Below are 20,035 nucleotides of genomic sequence, written 5' to 3'. Positions count from 1 at the left end.
ATCAGTTCTTCTGAGACCGTTCATTTTGAAACCTCCAAACTGGCAGAAGTTCAACATTGCTCCTGTTCTAGAAGGACAAATAGTAGCAGAGTATACATTATGAAGCTTACTATTGTTCCTGAAATGCTTCAAAGAATCTGTATAGTTTAAGGCTTATCATTTTTCATTTTTAAATTCCCAATAAGCTTGCTAGCTCTAAGCAAGAACTGAATCATTAAACATGTCCCTTTCCCTAGACAGGTTGTATCAACTGATACAATCCTGTCTTTTTTTTTCTTTTTTCTCCTCAGATATGACAGCATCTGGAAAATATAGGATATCTTATAAACTATATTTATCTATGGTGAATCTTTGGTTAAGCCAGGATGTCACCTACTTATTTATTAACTTACTTGTTTTTATCAGCCACCCAGTTACAGAAGTTCTGTGAGCAAAATAAAATAAAAAAAATAAAAACAAATTAACATCTTAATTACTTTAGGACAAATCAAAAAGCAGCAAATAGAATAACAAATTACTTTAAAACAGCAATCAAGAGAGGTAGACAGTATGTGCGTTGATCTATTCAAGTCAAACAGTATGTGAAAACCTGAGCATAGAAAAAAAGTCTTTGCCTGGCACCAAAACAAATAGGTACAAAGCACACCTCATTGAGGAGGCCATTCCACAGCCAAGGGCCAGTACTGAAAAGATCCTTTCTCTCTGCTGTATCACAAGCAGGAGCGCTCTAAAATGGATGCCAGCTGATCATCTCAGAGGCTACGTATATCTCAGGGGAGATAGTACAGGAAGAAATAGAAGCCAGGGCCACTCTCTCTTGTGAGTGAGAAGGCTGCTTTGGGCACTCGTTCTCAAGGACTCCTGGCTGGACTTCAGAGGAATCAGAACTGGTCTATGAAGCAGAATGGGAGGGAGTTGGGGAGTATGGGCTGTGCTGAGACATGAGAGGAGAGAAGCAGAGACTCTCACACCAGACTCCCCAGGCAGTTCTTGGGAATATTCAAGATATATAGCAAATGAGAGGGACTCTGAATATGGGAGCTTCTCAGATCCAGACCAGGCAGCTCAGGCTCTTGACCCCATCACACAGTGTCAGCAGAGGAGGGCAGCCCAATTAGAGGACTGGCATGTGCAGAGGCAGTGAGGTTGCTTTCAGAAGGCCCTTCCCGAAGGGATGGAGCCCAGGCATGCTCATAAGGAGAGTTCTCCTTATGAATGTGAATACTAGATTGGGTTCAACAAACCACTCTATGCCTGCTCAGAGATTCATTCTGGGTGATTAGTGGTTTTTGAGTCATAAAGAATGCTTTGCAAGGAAAATGCTTTGCAGCTTTTGAATAGTCAAAAAAGGAAAATCTGAACTCATGACACTCTCAGCCTAACCTACCACACAGGGTTGTTGTGAGGATAAAATGGAATGGAGCAAAAGGAAAAAGGTGCAATATACATGTAATATATAGTAATAATATATTAAACCAATTCCTTACCACTCTAAACCCGGTGGACTTAAAGGTGATACACAAAATGATCTGGTTCACATGTAACACCAAGTTGTTTATTATGAACTGGCTGGGGAAAGTGGGAGTGAACAAGCACACTGCTTCTGGTTTAACTCTTGGTTGTCTGGTATTACATTTGATGCAAGTTGTGATGTAAACAAAAATAACTGCAATTAACAATGTCCTTCATAATAATTCTAGAGGAACAGGCAGCAAAAGACTATACAAATACAACATGCCAAGACAATTTTTAAAACCCTAGCCTGTTTCCAGAAACAGTAATGTTAGTGATAGCCATACCTCTTTGGGAAACGGCACTAGTACAGAAAAGGCTACCTCCTTAGAAATCTTAAAGCATGGGAAGGGTAGTTTGGAAGGGCATGATATTTCAGGAATTTGTGTCCCAAGCCATTTAGGATTTTAAAGATAATTGCAAGCACACCGCAGAAGCAAACAAGCAGCCCATGTAGCGCATAGAATTGGTGCAACTTCCTTCGACTTGGCTGAAACGGTTACATTTCTGTTAATCAGTTCTGCAGTTGAATGTTCTGAGCCCTCTTCAGAAGTAGCCTCATGTGTAACGCATTATAGTAATCCAACACAGAGTAATATGAGTACATTCATCCGTGCTAGATATTATAAACAAAATGGTATACTGCACTTATATTTAGAAGGGATAGCTGCAGAACTTTCACAGGCAAGTCACATGCTACATGCAACGACCATCTCTCAATCTCAGTTAATAGTCAATCTTCCTGAAAAACATTATTCCATTTTTGCAAACATTGTGATCAGCGATACTAAGTCGCTCCCAACTTGGTTAGGTGTGTTTAGCTGCGGGAGACCAGGATGAGGGAAAAAAATCCCAATAGGTTAGTGTGGGAAGCAGTTGGATGGTTTGTCTTTCTTGACCTTGAATTTTAATATGAGGCATTGTGTCCTGATGTTCAGTGTGAGCAGCACACTGATTAAATTTATTTATTTATTTATTTATTTAAATCATTTCTATGCCGCCCCCATCGCAACAAAGCCTCGGGGCGGGTCACAACAAAAACAAACAAAAGCATATAAAAATTATACAATAAAAATATTAATACCTGATGCATCTCAGCTTAAATTTTTTTAAAAAAATATTGTTCCTTTCTGTCATTTATATCTGTGTTCCTATATTTGTAATCATTTTAAGAATTCACTGTTTGTATCTGTTCCTTCCATGTCTTGCCTTAATAGCTAGAGAAATGCAGCAGGCACTCAACCAGGCAGCAGGAGATTCAGGGAAAGGTATAATTGTTTCCAAGGGTCAAATCTGTAATAGTTTGTTTAGCTGTTTGTTTTAATTCAGACAGCCTGCTGTAGTTGACACTTACTGCTTTTAGAAATGTTTATAGTACATAGTTTAGTTTTAAGCCTAAAATGCCATTTATAATAAGCTGATGTGGAAATTAGTCCTCAACTAGGTATTATGAAGAGTGTCACAACTGAGAATGCCGTGGCATTAATCTCCACCCCCCCCCCCCCTTTATTTCTAATAAAACTCTTCCCCCACTTGCAACTCCTTTTGCCCTGGCAACCATTTTTGCTTGGTTCATGGCATGGGCAGAAAACGTTGACACACACACACTTGTGTGCCACAGTACTAGTCCTGATCAGGCTACTCAATAACTTCAATTTGTTTTAAATACAGGTGCAAGCACCTCACCTATTGTATAATTTAGCAGTTGGTGCTTTATTCTTCACAAAAGTAAATTACTGGTGGTTTTATATTACATGGATCTACCCGATAAAGTTCCCAGTATGTTCATGAGATTTTCTAACATTCAGAGGGAATGTCAGTATAAAGTTCTGAAGCTGAGAGGAACTTCTCACCCAAATACTAATGATGGGAAAACATGGGAGGGTCAACAGTGGAAAATGATGGTATTTGTGCCTCCTCCAAAATTCTGTAGGGCAGTTGCAGGATAAAAGCTTTGTCTGGAAGTACCCTAATTGCTCCACTTTAGAAAGTTTCTTGCAATTCATCATGATTCTGACACTCCTGCTATGAACTTTGCCTTTGCTCATAATGCTTGGTACAAAGTTTTTCATTTCCTATATTTCCACATTTTTACTAAGTTGTGTGTATGACTGTATTAAAGAGAGAGTGGAGGGAACATGGCTAAGGTGACAACTAAAAGCTCTTCTAAATGTACCTTCAGCAATGTATTTTTTTAAAAAACCTATTTACTTATTGACCAAGAAGAATAAAACTATACTATCCAGATGAGGTTTAGCATTGTTTTTACTATGTACCTTCTAATTCCTTTTGAGTGTGCTCAGAACCTATTCTAGAAAGTGTTATTCAATCTTCTTGACTTTTTTTTGGGAAGATTGCAGTTTCCAGAGTTTCTGTGGGAAACGATTCAAACATGGTCAAAAGTTTCCTGTGCTGAAAGCTGGAAATTTAGGAAGAATATTCAACATTTGTAAACCCTTTCTGATGCCATCTCTCTCCTTCCACTGGTAGTTGATCATTTTAAGATGGGTATGGATGCTAGGAGAAAAGCAGTCTTGCAGCTGTGAAAGAACTCCCAAGCTGATACTTTTTGAGAATTTGCAGGAGAACACCAAACTTTTTCTTTATTTTTATTTTTTATTTTAGAACTTTCCAAATATTCTTAAGATTGTGATACTGGAAATGCTCAAAACTACAGCCATAACAAAAAAATGTCAGCTGGACCCCCAACTCAGTTTACAACAGTTTAAAAATATATACACAGTATGGTCAGAGGAATGAAGTACAATTAATGACAGAGAGCTAAAAGAAAAAGAAGTAACAGTAACAAAAGCATGGTAGCAGGATAATAATTAAAAATGACCTTGCCTGTATCAGATTTCAGCTTATTTTTCCACATCCTCTCCATAACTGTGTTTAGGTGTCAGTTCAGGATTTCCAATAACTTCCTGACATCCAGTGAAAAAGAGAAATAGAACTGGGGTTCATCCAATTACTGATGACATCCAATCCCAACTTTACAAGCAAGTCTTTCTAGGAGTTCCAAGTCACTATTAAACAGTATTGGGAACAATCTGGAACCTAGCTCCCCCTGACCAACAGTCTATTACCACTGGGCAAAAAGCTAGCAGGATATGCAGGTGGATACACCACTGCCAGCTTTGGAAAGACTTAATAATCTGCTTGCTTTATCTCACTCTTTTTGTTTCCTTTGTTCAGAAGGAGACATCTATATTTTCACCTTGTTGTGGACATTCTCATATTTTACAGATGTGGCTATTGATATTGTAGACTGCAGTAGAGATACATGTATGGAGCTTGATACTGAAAGTAACTGGAAAATTCGCTGCTTGCACAGGAATTTATTATTTACATAAGAACTTCTATTTGTGTGCTATGGTGCTGCCAAAAGAACTATTAACTATGGATTCGTTTGCCATTTTCTAAACGTGATATATTCCCAGTGATACAAAATCTTGATTTCTTTTCAGTGCTTGCTAAATTCTATTTAGTTACTACGTTTTTAAAAAAATAACTTCATACTTGCCAACCTTTTGTAAAATAATGCATCTGCCTTAATATCCTGTAGTTTAAAAACTTTTAAATATAAAAATTCTTTATTAAACACTGTTTTGCTCACTATTATCTTAACATATTTTTAATTGCTTTTTTAAAACCACCAGTTATTGATGATCATTCTTCTGGAGATTCAGTGAGGTAAGATTGTAAAATTGTTCTTAATTCAGCAAGTTCTATTAAACAGGATATATTATTATTATTATTATTATTATTATTATTATCATCATCATCATCATCATCATCATCATCATCATCATTATTTCCTGTGTGTGTTTAAGAGATTCAAGAAGAACAGATAATGACAGCTGGCTTTCTTCAGAAGAGGAAGAATTAGACTTCAGTCCTAAGGTAAAGTTTTAAGTTGTGTAAACTCTGCTGAACTTGCAAGGGAGAGAAGACAGCTATGATGGCAAGTCCTGGCAGCAAATGCATCCAGAAGGATTTCTAATCTCCCATGTGGGGTTTTCTGCTGACAACACTGATTATGTCAGAGTCCTGGTGGATCTCATGGTGAAATATAGGAATGGCCAGAATGATTGACAAGATTGCTCTGAGTGCACTAATCTGTGTAGGAGAGCATGATTGACTCTTTAGCTCAGGCTAAGAAAATGGTTGCATTAATGGTGAGTTCAGATATAAAGAAAATTCAGAGCTTATATCCTGAAAGGCTGGAGGATGTTTTAGACTAAGTATTTTGCATGTAGATCAGGATAAAAATGTTATATTGTTCTTAGATCTAAACTTAATACCTAAACATTTATTTCCAGAAACCACAAAAACCAAGTTTGGCTCAGCTAATGAATGTTTCTCAGCAGCTGAAGAAAAATAGTAAGTTGCTGGACGTGAAGATTTACTACTAAATTACCTGCTTATGTATAATGTGAATTTTAATTATTTTCTTCTTTGTTTACTGTTTTGTGTATGTTTTGTATTTTGATGTAGTAGATGAAAAAAGTAGCATTATCAGAAAAGAACACATTGGCATTTCACAGCACAATAAATCAGATATTGAAGCTGAAGATCTCAATGGGCCCCTTCCTCAGCCTTTGTTCCAAGTCAAATCCTTCCCTCATCCCATCCATTCCTCACCTGGCTCCTTTTCCAAACCTTCCCAGATGACTTCTTACTTGGATTTTAAGCAGGTAATGATTTTAATTCACATGTTTCAATCAGTTATTTGCTTTTTCATATGTATTTTTATACCCACATATGTTTTTATGAAGATGATGACAAGGAAAATAATCAATCATCAAAAGAAAACATTGAAGCAGCACTTCAAAAAAACATTAAAGCAGCACTTCAAAAAAACATTAATCTGGCTAAGCAAGGATTGAATGATCCAAATGATTCTTCTGCAAGCAATGAGGAAGAAGAATTTGATGAAGAGGGAGATGAAGAGGAGGACGAGGGGGAGGAAGAGGAGGACGAGGAGGAAGAGGAGGAGGAGGAAGGAGATGAAGAACTGGGGGAGGAGGAAGAAGAGGAGGAGGAAATAGAAGATGATTTCAGTGAAGAAAGGGAGGATTCAAATGTAGAAAGTCAGCACAAGATAGAAGATGAAGAGGAAGAATATTTTGAAAAGTCAAGGAAGAAGAAAACTTTAGCTGATAATGAATGTGAGGAGAAAGAAAATATTTTTAATAGTGATAATCAAATATGTGACTTACACAATGAAGAAACACAGGAAGCTGATGGCATTCCTATTTCATTTATTGCTGGTAATTATGATGGTTCAGTTGAAAATACAGCTGCTAGCAAAATAAATAATAACCTATCCAATCATTCATTTGAAAAGAGAAATAGTTATGAATGTGAAGATCAATTTCAGAATCCAAATGAATTTCAGTGCACTGAGACTAATAACAAAAGTGTGCATGAGGACCAAAAGGAATTTCATGGAACTGTTGTTTCTACATTGGAGGCTTCTGAAGCAACAGAAGGTGCTGTATTTACACATATCTTAAGTAGCCACTGTAACAAGGTTATGAGTTCAAGTGTGGGAGAAAATGATGAAGGTGCTGTGTCAGAGTCAGAACTTGAAGAACACACTGATAATCCTTACTTTGTAAATGATCAAAATAGTAGTGAGAAACAGTGTGTGGCTTTGAAAGAACTGGAAGAAGCAGTACATGAATCACTAGTTCTCCAAAAAGAGACTGAGAAACCTGATATCAAAGTAAGTGAATCTAATTTGTTGGGAAAAGTTAAAGGTGGACTTCTGCTCAATAATTAAAATAATACATGTTTTAGTCCATGATTGTTACAGTTGCATCTTTTGCTAACATAATTATTATTACACATTAGATGACAGTGATGCGTCATACATGGCACTGTCCTTAAAACTAGTTCAGAAACTTTAGTAGGTTCAGAAGAGAACAGTAAAATTGTTAACTAGTACTTTTAAAAATCTGCACAAATCTGAACTGCCTGCAAGTTTGTTTCCAGGCAGTTTAAGATAGTGTTTTGGGACCACAAAGCTCTAAATGGCTTGGAACTAGAATTCTCTGAAGGTGGCTCAGGGAGCCTTTTGACAGAAGTGGGGTAGTGAGGATAGCAAATACTTTAAATAATAGATATTTGAAGAACTTTTTTTTCCTATTGAGCACACTCAGTCTTTCAAGATTTGTTTCTAAGGTCCTTCTCAAGGCACTTTTACCAATTCTATAATTCTAGATTGTAATAATTTCTTTTTAGTAGTGAATCATTTTTTAAGATTTGCTAGTGGAAAAGGACACATGAATACTTAAGTAATAAGAATCAGTAAATATTATTGGTCAATAAAATTCAAGCTGTCAGAACTGCAAAAATTAATCATAATATTTTGACAACAGACATGCAATATTAAAAGCATTTCTGATAGAAAGGCCCTAGCTTCACACATGAAAATGTTCCTGATAGTACAATCTTACATATCTCATTTCAGAAGCAAATCCTATTGATTTCAATAGGGCTTATTCCTAGGTAGGTGTGCGTAGGATTGCAACATTAGTCTTACATCCTGCAAAACTTACCTGAAATTAATTATCTGTTTATTCTGAAGATGATCAGAAATGGAATTAAATAGTTCCCATGTAAAGAATTAATGTGATTATTTATGTTAGGAAGAATCTTCAGAAGATCAGGAGGAGGAGAAGGATGATGAGGAGGAAGAGGAGGAAGAAGATGGTGAAGAAGAAAATCAGAATTTTTCAGTTGCTGTGGATAAACATTTAACTTGTAAAGGGAACTCTCAGAATCCGAATCCCTCACAAGATGGCATTGTTAGAAAGGGTACAAACCTAGGCTTTACTATATTCATATTATAAATTAGATTTGTAGTATCTTTCTGAAGTTGTCCCATCTTTGTTGGCCTTCTCATTTCTTTAGTTCAATCTGTAATGCTGAGTTGCAGTAAATTTGATATTATGGGGAAACTAGCAGAGGATTTGTGTGTGTGTGTTTGTGGATTAACAGTACTCTGACAGCATAATTCTGTAAATGTTTACTTGGAAGTCCCACTGCCTTATTTCCAAAGTGTGCATAGGATTACAACCTTCATGTAACATACTGTGAAAAAGCCTGTTGTAATTCTGTTACTATTTTGAATGGCATTTAAGATATATATACTCAAGAAGACTGATTGATTAGCTCTTATTCCGAAGAGCTCAGCATTCCTAGAATTAAACAAACATTTTATTTGGAGCTTTACATGCAGCCAGGAAGACAAATTACTGTTGTCCATGTCCTCAAAAGCCACCTTGCAAATTGTATAGGCAACATTGGAGGGTAAGGCCTAGTTTATTACATGCATTTAAATTATTGAACTACCAACAAGTGACCAGTATTGATCGTATGCTAGTAATATGAAGCCCGCTTAAGGTACTTTGCTGTGATCAGCTCTTCAATCACAGCATTGCTATTTGCTGTATGCCTGGAACAAGTAGCAATTGCCCTGATGCAAATAGTCCTGTGTATTGAATCTCAGTGCTTTCTTTCCCTCCCCTAGATGTTTTCTGCTGTGTCCCTGGCATGCATATATACAGTATTGACTGAGGGTAGTGTTGGAATGAGTGGGTGCATGCTTGATTTTTCTGTATGCAATAATGGACTGCTGGTCTTCTGCATCTGGGAAGGGAAAAAGGAAATGGTCAGAGCTGCTATGAGGAGGTATTGCAAAATGGCAAAGTAGCAGAGGCATGCATTCAGGTCTGGGCTGGGGAAGGATGGAGTAGCACAGCAGCCTCTAAATGGCTGTTTGCAAATCTGACCTACAGACTTCCTTGCAATTAAACTCTTACCTGCCAGCTTGTATTTTGTAATGAAAAGTTAGTTGATCTTTTATTTTGTAGCTTCATCAACATTAGGAATGAATGAACAAGAGGAACAGAAGGATACAGAATCTCCATGGGATTCAGAGGTAGATTACTTTAGGATCACTAAGTATGATAACTTTTAAAGAGCTTCTGCTACACTCTTGCTTTTATTTCATTGCCTTCAGCTAGGTTACTTACACAGCTTTGGATGTGTTTTGGCACTTATGGAATTGATTCTTCCATGAAATAGAGGAAGATCTTCCTTTCACAAAGTTGCTTTCTGAACACTGAATTCAAACACCTAAAGGGCTACTAAAGTCTTAAGAGTCTGAATACTTTTATATTCTCTGTAGTAGAAGATGATTCCTGTTCCGTAGAAGTAAATGTACTTCATTGCTATTGAAAAGTTAAACAAGATTTGCATCTGGCTTTTAATTTTTGTCCATAGTGTACTTCAGAAAGCCCCAGAAAGCCAACTATTGGTTCTTTGCCTATATCTCCTGCCAAAATGCACAGCATTACAGAAGAACCATGTAATGGTAAGCTTGTCATAATAATTGTCCCTGTTTTCTGTTATTTTCCTCACAGACACACACACTCTATTTTACAAATGCTTTAGGAATAAAAACTATCTGATACGAAATATGGAGAATGGTAGTTGCACAGATATTAGTTTTACACCATAATGTTGCTTTATTAAGTAATTATTGACTTGGAAACTGAACTGTCTTCTTAAATAGGCCAATAGTATGCAAATTTACTCCGAAGTGTTTTCAATGGTGTTTACTCCCAAGTATGTTCACATAGGATTGCAATTTTAATGTCTCACATAATGTTTTAAGCCAGGGAAAGCTGGTTCAGTGTCTTCCAGATATTTTGAACTGCAACTCCCGTAACCCGCAGCCATCATCCATATTGGCTAGAGAGGATGGGAGGAATAGTTCCAAACACCTGGAGGACACCAAGTTGCCTGTCTTAGGACAGTGCCTTAAAACTGAATTCTCTCTGTGTGAGGGGTGAGGGACAGTTCCACATGTGTTTAGTACACTAAATGGTAACTGAAAATTGCAGGACTCTCGCAATGTAGGCAATTAAATTTCTTCTTTTCATTTCCCAGGGAAATCAGATAATTTACAGGTAAATATTACTCTTTACCTACATTACAAAAAATGTACCGACTTCTTTATTGAAATATTGTGATGTCTTATTTCATTGTCTTCTGTTGTTGTAGCCAAAGACTAATAAAGCAAATTGGGAACATGATGCTACTAGTAGAGATGCCAGAGAAAAGCAAAAATCAGGTAAAGTTTGCTGTAGTAAATTATTTACAATGAGGTGGGGAAGGACAACTTTCATAACATTTTCATAAATATATGTGTGTTTCTCCTTTCAGATTTAATGGAAGAACTTGGCTTAGATGCTGCAGATGATATTGAAGGTTGTTGGATATCTAAATATATAATTTTGTCTCACACCTAGAAAGTTAAGCATAACAACACACTGTATCTGACAATATTGAAGCTAGTACATTTTATCCTGTACTCTGAGCACCATTTTTGGTGGAAAGACAAGATATAAATTTATTAAAAATGCATTATATTGCAAAGATAAAGAAGAAAATCAAGTTTTCATCACAAAGCTAGGAGTGCTATTTTCACTCAAGAAAAGAAGACAGCATGTTCTGCATACATTTTCTGCTTCAATCTATCAAAGACTAGGTTTCTCTTACCTTTGAAGATATATGAGCCAGTATTATTGTAAAAATTTAACACTTTCATACATAGTTACTCATTCCTATCTTTTAAGCATTAATTAATATTTTTAGGAGACTGGTGCTAGTTCATATTGTAGGATTATTTTGACCACAGAATTGTTTTTTTTTTATTAGTAGGGATGGACAGGCATGTGTTGTTTGAGCTTGTTGAGATTCTCAAAATTCTTTCTTAGTTTGCCTTGGTTTGCAAGCATTTTTCTTATCTGTTGGGAAAAATGTGCATTTTTAGAAGTGGACAGAACTTGTTTTCATAATTCAGGAACAGAATTGTTGAACTTCCCTACTTAGTATGAGTAACAGATTATAGATGTTAACTGTTGAATGATGGTAAAATGTATCAAATTATTCTGTTGTCTAGCAAATGTAAATGTGTCATTGCCCTTAATTTTTTTAACATCTTGACTTTTTCAGATGCTTCTGACTGGGATTCAACCAGCATTTCACTTAAGAGTGTTCCCTGTACTAAATCTTTTAACAACTTGATGCTGGAAAATCCTCCATATCCATTACAGTTAGCAAAAGGTAATACTGCAACCAAATTCTTTGTTCATGTGACAGTAGAACAATTGTTTAATCATAGAATAGTAGTGTTGGAAGGGGCCAAAGGGCCATCGGGTCCAGCCCCTGCTGAATGCAGGACTCCAAGTTAAACCATCCCTCTCAGATGGCTTCCCAGCTGTAGCCTGAATTCCTCTAGTGTGGGAGAGCCCACAAGTTCCCTAGATAATTGGTTCCACTGCCATACTCCTATAACAGAGAGGAAATGTTTCCTGATCTCTAGCCTGAATCTTGCTTCCTCTAACCTGAGGCCATTATTCCATGTCCTGCACTCTGGGATGATCAGGAAGGGATCCTGTCCTACCTCTTTGTGACAGGCTTTCAAGAATCTCCCCTCAGCCTTCTCTTCCCGAGGCCAAACATGCCTTGTTCTTACAGTCTCCCATCGCAGGGCTTGGTTTGCAGTCCTTGGATCATCCTTGTTGCCTTCATCTGCTCCCTTTCCAGCTTATCTGTATGTTTCTTAAACTTGGTGCCCAGAACTGCAAACAGTACCCCAGATGAGGCCCAACCAGTACTGAGAACTAGTACTGCATGTGATTTGGAAGTGATACTTGTATGAATTCAGCCTAAAATAACATTTGCCCTTTAGCAAATGTTGAGATAATTTAATTGTTTCAGAAGGTAACTGATTTCATTCTTCATAAAATCAGGGTCTGTAAACTGAAGCAGATGCCTAACCATGTGCTGTTTACAGCTGCTAGTTACAACCCAGTCAGCTTTTAGTGGAGTCACAGGGCAGAGCTGTGATTTGCAAGGGTTGAAATGAGCCAATTCTGTGTGCTAGTCTTCATTCTAATCTACATTGAAGTGTTAATTAAGTTGGAAGGGTGGGAAGAAATAGTTTTTCAGGACCCAGAGTCCTCTGTTCAAAACACTTTCAGGGATTGGGTGCATTACACCTTTAAACCATGGAATGTGAACCTGGTGTCCACATGCAGCCAAATAAGATAGAATCATGATGTGAGTTGTGAGGTGGCAGAATGAACAATAAAACATATTCTGGAACTTTTTAAGTATATATCAAACATTGAAGGTTCTTAGTGGGTTATCAGGAAAGCTTTGACAATGCTTATTGTGTACACTCAAAGCAGCAAATGGATAGTTCGTGAACTCTATCAAATAAAAATATCCATATTTTTATTCTTTTCATCTGAACATAAAAAGAAATAGCATAACTTTGTGCAATATTTTGTCCTATGCCTTCTGTGATTTGTCTTTTCATAAATTAATTAATTTTAATTAATACATAGGCTTGCATACTTGGTTATTGAAATATTCCAGGAGAAGCATTTGGATTTTATACTGTCTGCTCTTAATGCATGTCTGTTTACTTGCAAAATATACAACAACATGAGGACTATAATTGTTATAAATGTCTTTATCAATTTTTTTTTACAGATGTTCAACATAATGAACAAAAAGGTGAATTTGGAACTGATGAGAACAAGGTATATAAATTAAAATTGATTTCAAAGTTGATATTGAGTACCATTGCATATTATGTAGTTGAAACTCATTTTCTTTAGTTATGCAGTGATTTTGTTTTGAAGTTAAAAGAACAGGTTTTATGTCCTTGGCCACCCTGCTTCCAGTTTCTACATTGTTACTTCTTATTCTATCCATTTACTTCCAGCTAGGTTTCTCATCTTTACTAATATTCTCTAACCTTTTCTAAAATGAATAATATGATAGTTATGAATTGTCTGCTTCTTAATATGGACCTTTTCTGAGGTTTAGTTGCAAAGTTGTGGCCAACCAAGACATAAGTAATTGGGCCATTCTTAATTATGTGGGAATTTCTTTGATGTCTTTGGTTTCTGTGCTTTCAGTGCATTCATAGATGGTTTATTCTGTGGAGAAATAAATGAATAATGGAGGAGGGGTAGAATTCCAGTTATTTTGTAAATATCTTAAATTTATTAGCACAAGAGTGTTATTATTCATTTATGAATTCCTACACCATTTTGTGTTGCATCTTATCCTACCAACCTGTAATTCTATAGCTTATAAACTGTCGTTCATAGAGTGTTTTTCAGCAAATGGGCAAAGGAAAGTATAAAAATCCATAAATATTATCCATACAAAACTGTTAGCAAACCAGCTGGTCTGCTTCTGTAATATGGCAGTAGCTAAGGAATTCCCAGTACTGGTAGACCTTGGCAGTACATGCTCCTTTGACTCTTACAGATCAAGTCATCTTGGCACAGCATGTCCAAAAGGCAATAACATTTCATCAAGGGAATATTGACATATACAGTATCTTTTTTACCTTTTTAATGTTTCAATATCTAATAGTTTCTCATTCTTAATATGAAAGCAGACTAATAAAATACATAATTGTGAATAAGAGATTGAAATTATTTGAGTTCTTCCCTCTATGCTATTAAGATTCCTTTTAGCAAATTGAAGCTTTTCCTACCCCTACAATTACCAAAAAATGCGGGGATCCATATAAATTTGTTACTTTCTACATGCACCATAGCTCTGTGCTGAGAGTTACCTCTGGAGCTGTCTTTAGGACAATAACCTCTGGAAGGAATGTGGCAGCCACAGCAGCTGAAACGATCCTGCTTAGCTGACTCAGGGTGACCCACAGTTTGCACAAGGTTGGGAGGTCTTGCTGGGAGATGGTTCTGGGAAGCTGGCTTTCTTTTGGGACTAAGCTGAGAAACTCACTGCACCAGCAGAGCAACTCAATTTGTGTTGGGAAACCTGAAGCTTGTAAAGTTTTCAGCAGTGGGTATGGGACATGTGATAATGATAACACATGTATGAAAAGGCATGATGGAGCTAGGAAGGAAACTCTTTATCCTTCTTTTCTACTTATTTCCATGGCTGTTTTCAAGTTGCTAGTTTATATAGGGTTGTTGTGATTGCCACTCCCATTCCATTTGAATGGGAAATGTTGAGGGGTTAGCAGTGATGTGTGAGACTTCCCTTCATGTGGGAGGAAATTGTGACCTATTGGGTGTTACTACCCAGTCCAACACATCAGGCTTGTTAAGCACTATTGGGTGAATTAAGGCTCATAATCTCTCGAAAGTCTGTAGGGGTGAGGATGTCTCTTTCTCCCTCTTCAACTTATTTAGTCCCTCGTCTACACAAGAAGTAAGAATATAGAAAAGGAGCATAATATTAGTGATACAATATATCATTTTCTTTTTTATTTAAACTTTGTGATCTGTTTGAAAGAGTTTGACAGGTTATAAATATATGTATATTTTGTATCTGACAAAGAAAGGAAAAAGTTTATTTTAATGCTACAGTGAAATTAATCCAAGAACTGTTAAAATGTAATAGTTGAAGAAACAAATATTGTAAAATAAATGTTCCTGTTCAAATATACTTAAAATCAGATATATGTTGTAACATCTATAGATTAATTTTTAGTAACACATTGGTTATTCTTTGCTAATTTTTTTGTCCATACTTGCTTGCATAAGGATAAAGGTGTAATAGACACTCACAATTCTATAGAAAAACCATCACCTGAAAAGCAGATTGACAATACTGAACTTTCATATATTCATGATGAAAAGAAAACTGGAGAACTAATTCACAATGAAGAATCAAACAATGAATGCAGCAATTTTGATTCAACGCTCTGGGAAGAAAGATATGAAAAAATGTGGGTTGCTAATGAAAAAAAGGAAGTTAAAACAAATTTTAAGAGCATTACAGCAGAGCTAAAGCAGATGTTTGGTGAAATTATAAGTAGCAAAGTAGATATGTCTGTGGAAGGAAGATCACAAGATGGCATCAGTGATGTATTAGAGGACATAAAACAATCATCATCACCTCATCTGTCTGAAGCTACCATTGATATACAAGGAAAGGGTGATATTGGACAGTTAAAGTCTGTCACTTCAGAAAAAACACTCAACACTGAAAACTCAGTTTTATATCCTCAAAATCCTGTTTCTCATATGCTTCTTTTTAAACCATGTGAAAATTGGAAGCAAAATGTTGAACAAAACTGGAAAACAAATAATGAGGTTTTATCTAATAATATAGAAGGTACAAAAATACATGTAAGTGAAGAAGGAAATGACAATACATGTGTACAACTGGAAACAAATGTGGATGGCAATACTACTGCTTCAGGAACATGTCCTCTTTATTCACCAACCCATTGTTTTAAAGACATCATTTCAAGTACAAGTTTTGAAGCTACCTGTATCAAACAACCAGTTGTGACTGACAATTTAAACACATGTTTTGATATAGCTAAAAGTACAAGTCAAGAAATGGCATGCTATTTTAATGCTAGTAAATATTTTGATACTGAGATTGGAACTAAAGTGAAATATTCTGAACAAACCTGCCATCAGTCAACAAAAAAAGAACTGGATGATGAATTAGAACGCGATGTTGCAAGATTTAAGAATGAGGTAGGAATGCTACAGATAGTGTTCCTGGCATTGGAGAAAGAAAAAGCTCAACTGCAAAAAGAGGTAGACAAGTACCTGCTGCTTTTCATTCCTTAGTCTTTTCTCACACCACAGCCATCCTGTTCATTTCAGCTCTTCAACATTTATTGAAAAGCCTTCTTTCTATGTTGGCTTTATGTAATGCTTCTAAAACAATTCAGGAAGGAAGAGATTATATAAGTTTTTCTTCCATTCTGTGTTAGATGGTGATTTTAAGAACATTTGATTCAAAATTTTAAAAACTGCTCTAACATGATAGGACTCCAAAAGTTTAAATAGGTGCAACTTCATAACAAATGAGCAGCACCCATTTATATACTGGTTATATACCTGGTGCAAAATGTGAAAGTAGCTTCTGAACAGGGTATTGATTGAACTTTTCATTTGCTCTCATTCTTACTAAGCACTCTTCAATTTGTTGTGTGTAGCTTCTTTTATTTCCTTCATATGTTATTTTTGATCATTTTCAAAAATGGTACCTGTTTTGTTTTAATGTAAAACTGTGTGTTCCTGATTCATTTTTTCCTGTCACTAATAGTTTTTTCATTACATTTTGTTAAACAGTACTAATTCTTACTAACTACAACTTTAGCAGTGATTGAATAGCTTATTTTCAAGTGTGAAATTGTTTTCTGTTTTGGAGGAATAAGCAAAATTAAATAACAGAACTAACATTGACTTATCATTAAGGGTATGTTATTTGCAGTCTAGCAAATCCATTATATTGTTACATTGCTTCAGGTTGAAGAGGGAAAAAGAAAATGGGAGTTGGAGGCTGAAGGAAGAAAAGAAACTGCAGATATTGAAAAGAAGTTGGCTGTGGATATTGAACAGAAAACTGAGCAGAAGCCTACAGTAAATGAAAACCAGCATATTAAACTAGAAGGTGAAATAGAAGAAGAAAGCCAAATAATTAACAGAATTTCCTCACCAGATAGAAAGGGATTAATTCCAATACCTTGTCCAGGGTGAGTATGAAAACTAAAATTAATTCTGTTCTCATTTAAACCAATTTGATTAAATATTTTTGCACAGTAATGCCTACATGAAAACATTCAAACTTGAGATACACATGTCTATGACTTTAGTACAAATATAGGAAAGAAAAGAAAAAGTTGGCTCATGTCGTATCAGTCCTCTGGCCCGTCTAGCACATTATTGTCAACATTAGTGACTGATCATTATTCTGTAAAGTTTCAGATGGGAGTTTTTTTCAGCTGTAGTGGAGATTCTCAGGGAATGAATTGGGATTCTTTTACATGTAATGTATGTGGTTTATGCTCACGCACACGCAAACACACACACACACAGAATAACTTAGGACACAGTCCAGTAAGAATGCCCATAGCCCTCTGAACTTGGACGATTATGAATTTCCTATGCAGAATCAGTGGTATGCCACATATTCAAATCCAGGAATAAATCCACTACCTAGCAATAGTTTTCCTATGCTTTCTCCTTGTATTTTCAGTTTAGCCAAAGGAATGTTCAGAAGGAGCAGGAGGATGAGAAGACTTTTCAGATAGTCTCCTGTGTTCTATTCATAATGTTAACAGTTTGTTTAACTGAAATAACAAAGACAGAAGACAATATATGATATAGTTCTCAATACAAGCAAATCTAATGATTAAAGATTAAACAGATTAAATCTATGTGCACATTTATGGGTTTCTAGTGCAGTTTTGTATTCATCTTTGCTCATATACATAACATTTTTCAAAAAACTGTTTTGCCTACCACTGGTGTAGCTTAATTTGCCCCCATGTATGTTGCCATTTTATATTATTATTCTGATGCAGACACTTCTGTTGTTTTAGTTTAGTTTTTTGTTTTTGTTTGTTTTTGTTTGTTTGTTTGTTTTTTGTAACCTCATGTCAAAATATTTTTCTGGTGCTTTCTCAAATGTTGTATTTTTCTGTATTTTAGGAAAAATCTTACTGCCAGTGTGAAGGATGTAAGAAAAGGGGGAAAACAAAGGCGGATTTCAAAGCAAAGAATTAATCAGCAGATTATGGAAAATCTACACCAACTGGAGGATGACAGCAGTTTGAGTGAAGTTTCTCCAGAAGAAGCAGGGTACTTACAATCATTATATTGTCTGTTTTTGGTGGGTTTTTTATTTTTGAATGATTATTTATGGATGTAAAGAGTTGCCTCACTCAAAATGAAACCAGTGATGCATTTAGCCAAGTACTATGCTTCCTGATTGGCTAGAACTCTCCAGGATCTTGGTTAGAAGTCTTTTCCATTACATGTTAACACCACCAATTTGCCTGATTTATCATATACCAGCATACTTGTCAATCACTGAAAGCATGCTAAAAATGTAAACAATTGTAGAAGCTATTTATAGATCTGATTTGCATAACTGAGAACTCTGGTATGGATTTTAAAGGTTCTCCCTTCCCTGCTACTACCTGAGTGCCTTTTTCTCCAGCAGAAGTGTAGACCTAGGCTAGGTAGGGAATCTCCTCACTTAGCCCAGGTTCTTCCTTCCCCTTCCGCAGCTCAAGATAGAAGTGGGGGAATCAGCTGATCAGTACTGCTCCCAGCTGGGTAGTGCAGCCAAGGTGATTGCTCCCTCTTCTGCTATTGCCTGAAAGATGTTGTTTCTTTCAGGTGCGGACCAATGCCAGCCCAGCTGATTACCCAGTCAGCGCGTGCCTGGAGACTTCCTTTCAGGCAGTTTGAGGAATCACTGTTCCTTTCAGCAAAGCCACCTAGTTGAGCTCCCCCTCCACCCAACCAACTTGTGCCTGAGAGTGGATCAGACATTCCCCCTACTCCAGATATCTCTTCTGGAGGAGAAGGCAAGGGTGCCTGATCACCTCCCTTGCTTCTCTGCTGTTTTAAGGACCTAAGCAAAGGTCTTGTTTGCTCAGCAGAGACAGTTGAACAGCCCAGGCAAGCCAAAGATGGCTTGCTTCTTCATTGGCTGAGTTGAAATACTTTTATTTGTAACTGTTTCATAATTGTAAATTTGTTTGTTTGTATTCTAGATGTCCAGCCAATGAAAATAAGGTAGGCTACTCCCCCCCACCCAACTTCTAACCGTCTATATAAAGTGACTAATAGATTTAAGGAATTAGATCTGATAGACAGAGTGCCTGAAGAACTATTGACGGAGGTTCACAACACTGTACAAGAGGCAGCAACTAAAACCATCCCAAAGAAAAAGAAATGCAAGAAAGCAAAATGGCTGTCTGAGGAAGCTTTACAAATAGCTGAGGAAAGAAAGGAAGCAAAAGGCAAGGAAGAAAGAGAAAGAAACGAACAATTGAATGCAGAATTCCAGAGAATAGCTAGAAGAGATAAGAATGCCTTCTTAAATGAACAGTGCAAAGAAATAGAAGAAAACAATAGAATAGGGAGGACCAGAGATCTCTTCAAGAAAATTGGAGATATGAAGGGAACATTTCATGCAAAGATGGGCATGATAAAGGACCAAAATGGCAGGGACCTAACAGAGGCAGAAGAGATTAAGAAGAGGTGGCAAGATTACACAGAAGAACTATAAAAGAACTATAAAAGAAAGAGCTTAACGTCCCTGATAACCATGATGGGGTGGTCACTGATCTCGAACCAGACATCCTGGAATGTGAAGTCAAATGGGCCTTAGGAAGTCTGAGCAACAACAAAGCTAGTGGAGGCAACAGTATTCCAGTTGAGCTATTCAGAATCTTAAAAGACGATGCAGTAAAAGTGCTATACTCAATATGCCAGCAAATTTGGAAAACTCAACAGTGGCCACAGGATTGGAAAAGGTCAGTTTACATTCCCATCCCAAAGAAGGGCAATGCCAAAGAATGTTCAAACTACCACACCATTGCACTCATTTCACATGCTAGCAAAGTTATGCTCAAAATTCTACAAGCTAGGCTCCAGCAGTATGTGGACCAAGAATAACC

General features: G+C 36.5%; 1 protein-coding gene across 6 annotated transcripts in view; it reads left to right on the top strand.

The window, feature by feature from the left end:
• Positions 1-20,035, top strand: part of ANKRD26 (ankyrin repeat domain 26) — a 76,190-nt gene that overhangs the window by 10,968 nt on the left and 45,187 nt on the right. For 3 of the 6 annotated variants that reach the window (XR_006413980.1, XR_006413981.1, XM_044423041.1), the window contains exons 7-22: positions 5,175-5,208; positions 5,349-5,418; positions 5,838-5,898; positions 6,013-6,212; positions 8,172-8,340; positions 9,399-9,466; positions 9,811-9,901; positions 10,480-10,499; positions 10,594-10,663; positions 10,756-10,800; positions 11,548-11,658; positions 13,096-13,145; positions 15,141-16,151; positions 16,869-17,095; positions 18,054-18,203; positions 19,127-19,148. Coding sequence is in view for 4 of the 6 variants with exons in the window: in XM_044423041.1 (XP_044278976.1) it covers positions 5,175-5,208; positions 5,349-5,418; positions 5,838-5,898; positions 6,013-6,212; positions 8,172-8,340; positions 9,399-9,466; positions 9,811-9,901; positions 10,480-10,499; positions 10,594-10,663; positions 10,756-10,800; positions 11,548-11,658; positions 13,096-13,145; positions 15,141-16,151; positions 16,869-17,095; positions 18,054-18,203; positions 19,127-19,148 (2,399 nt within the window). In the remaining 2 variants the exon portion in view is untranslated. The remainder of the gene's footprint in view (positions 1-5,174; positions 5,209-5,348; positions 5,419-5,837; positions 5,899-6,012; positions 6,213-8,171; positions 8,341-9,398; positions 9,467-9,810; positions 9,902-10,479; positions 10,500-10,593; positions 10,664-10,755; positions 10,801-11,547; positions 11,659-13,095; positions 13,146-15,140; positions 16,152-16,868; positions 17,096-18,053; positions 18,204-19,126; positions 19,149-20,035) is intronic. The other 3 variants (XM_044423042.1, XM_044423044.1, XM_044423045.1) reach the window with 3 other exon arrangements.

This window comes from Varanus komodoensis, unplaced genomic scaffold (genome assembly GCF_004798865.1).
Source record: "Varanus komodoensis strain SLA01 unplaced genomic scaffold, ASM479886v1 scaffold13_1, whole genome shotgun sequence".
Lineage (NCBI taxonomy): Eukaryota > Metazoa > Chordata > Lepidosauria > Squamata > Varanidae > Varanus > Varanus komodoensis.
This window is presented reverse-complemented; position numbering and strand designations above follow the sequence as displayed.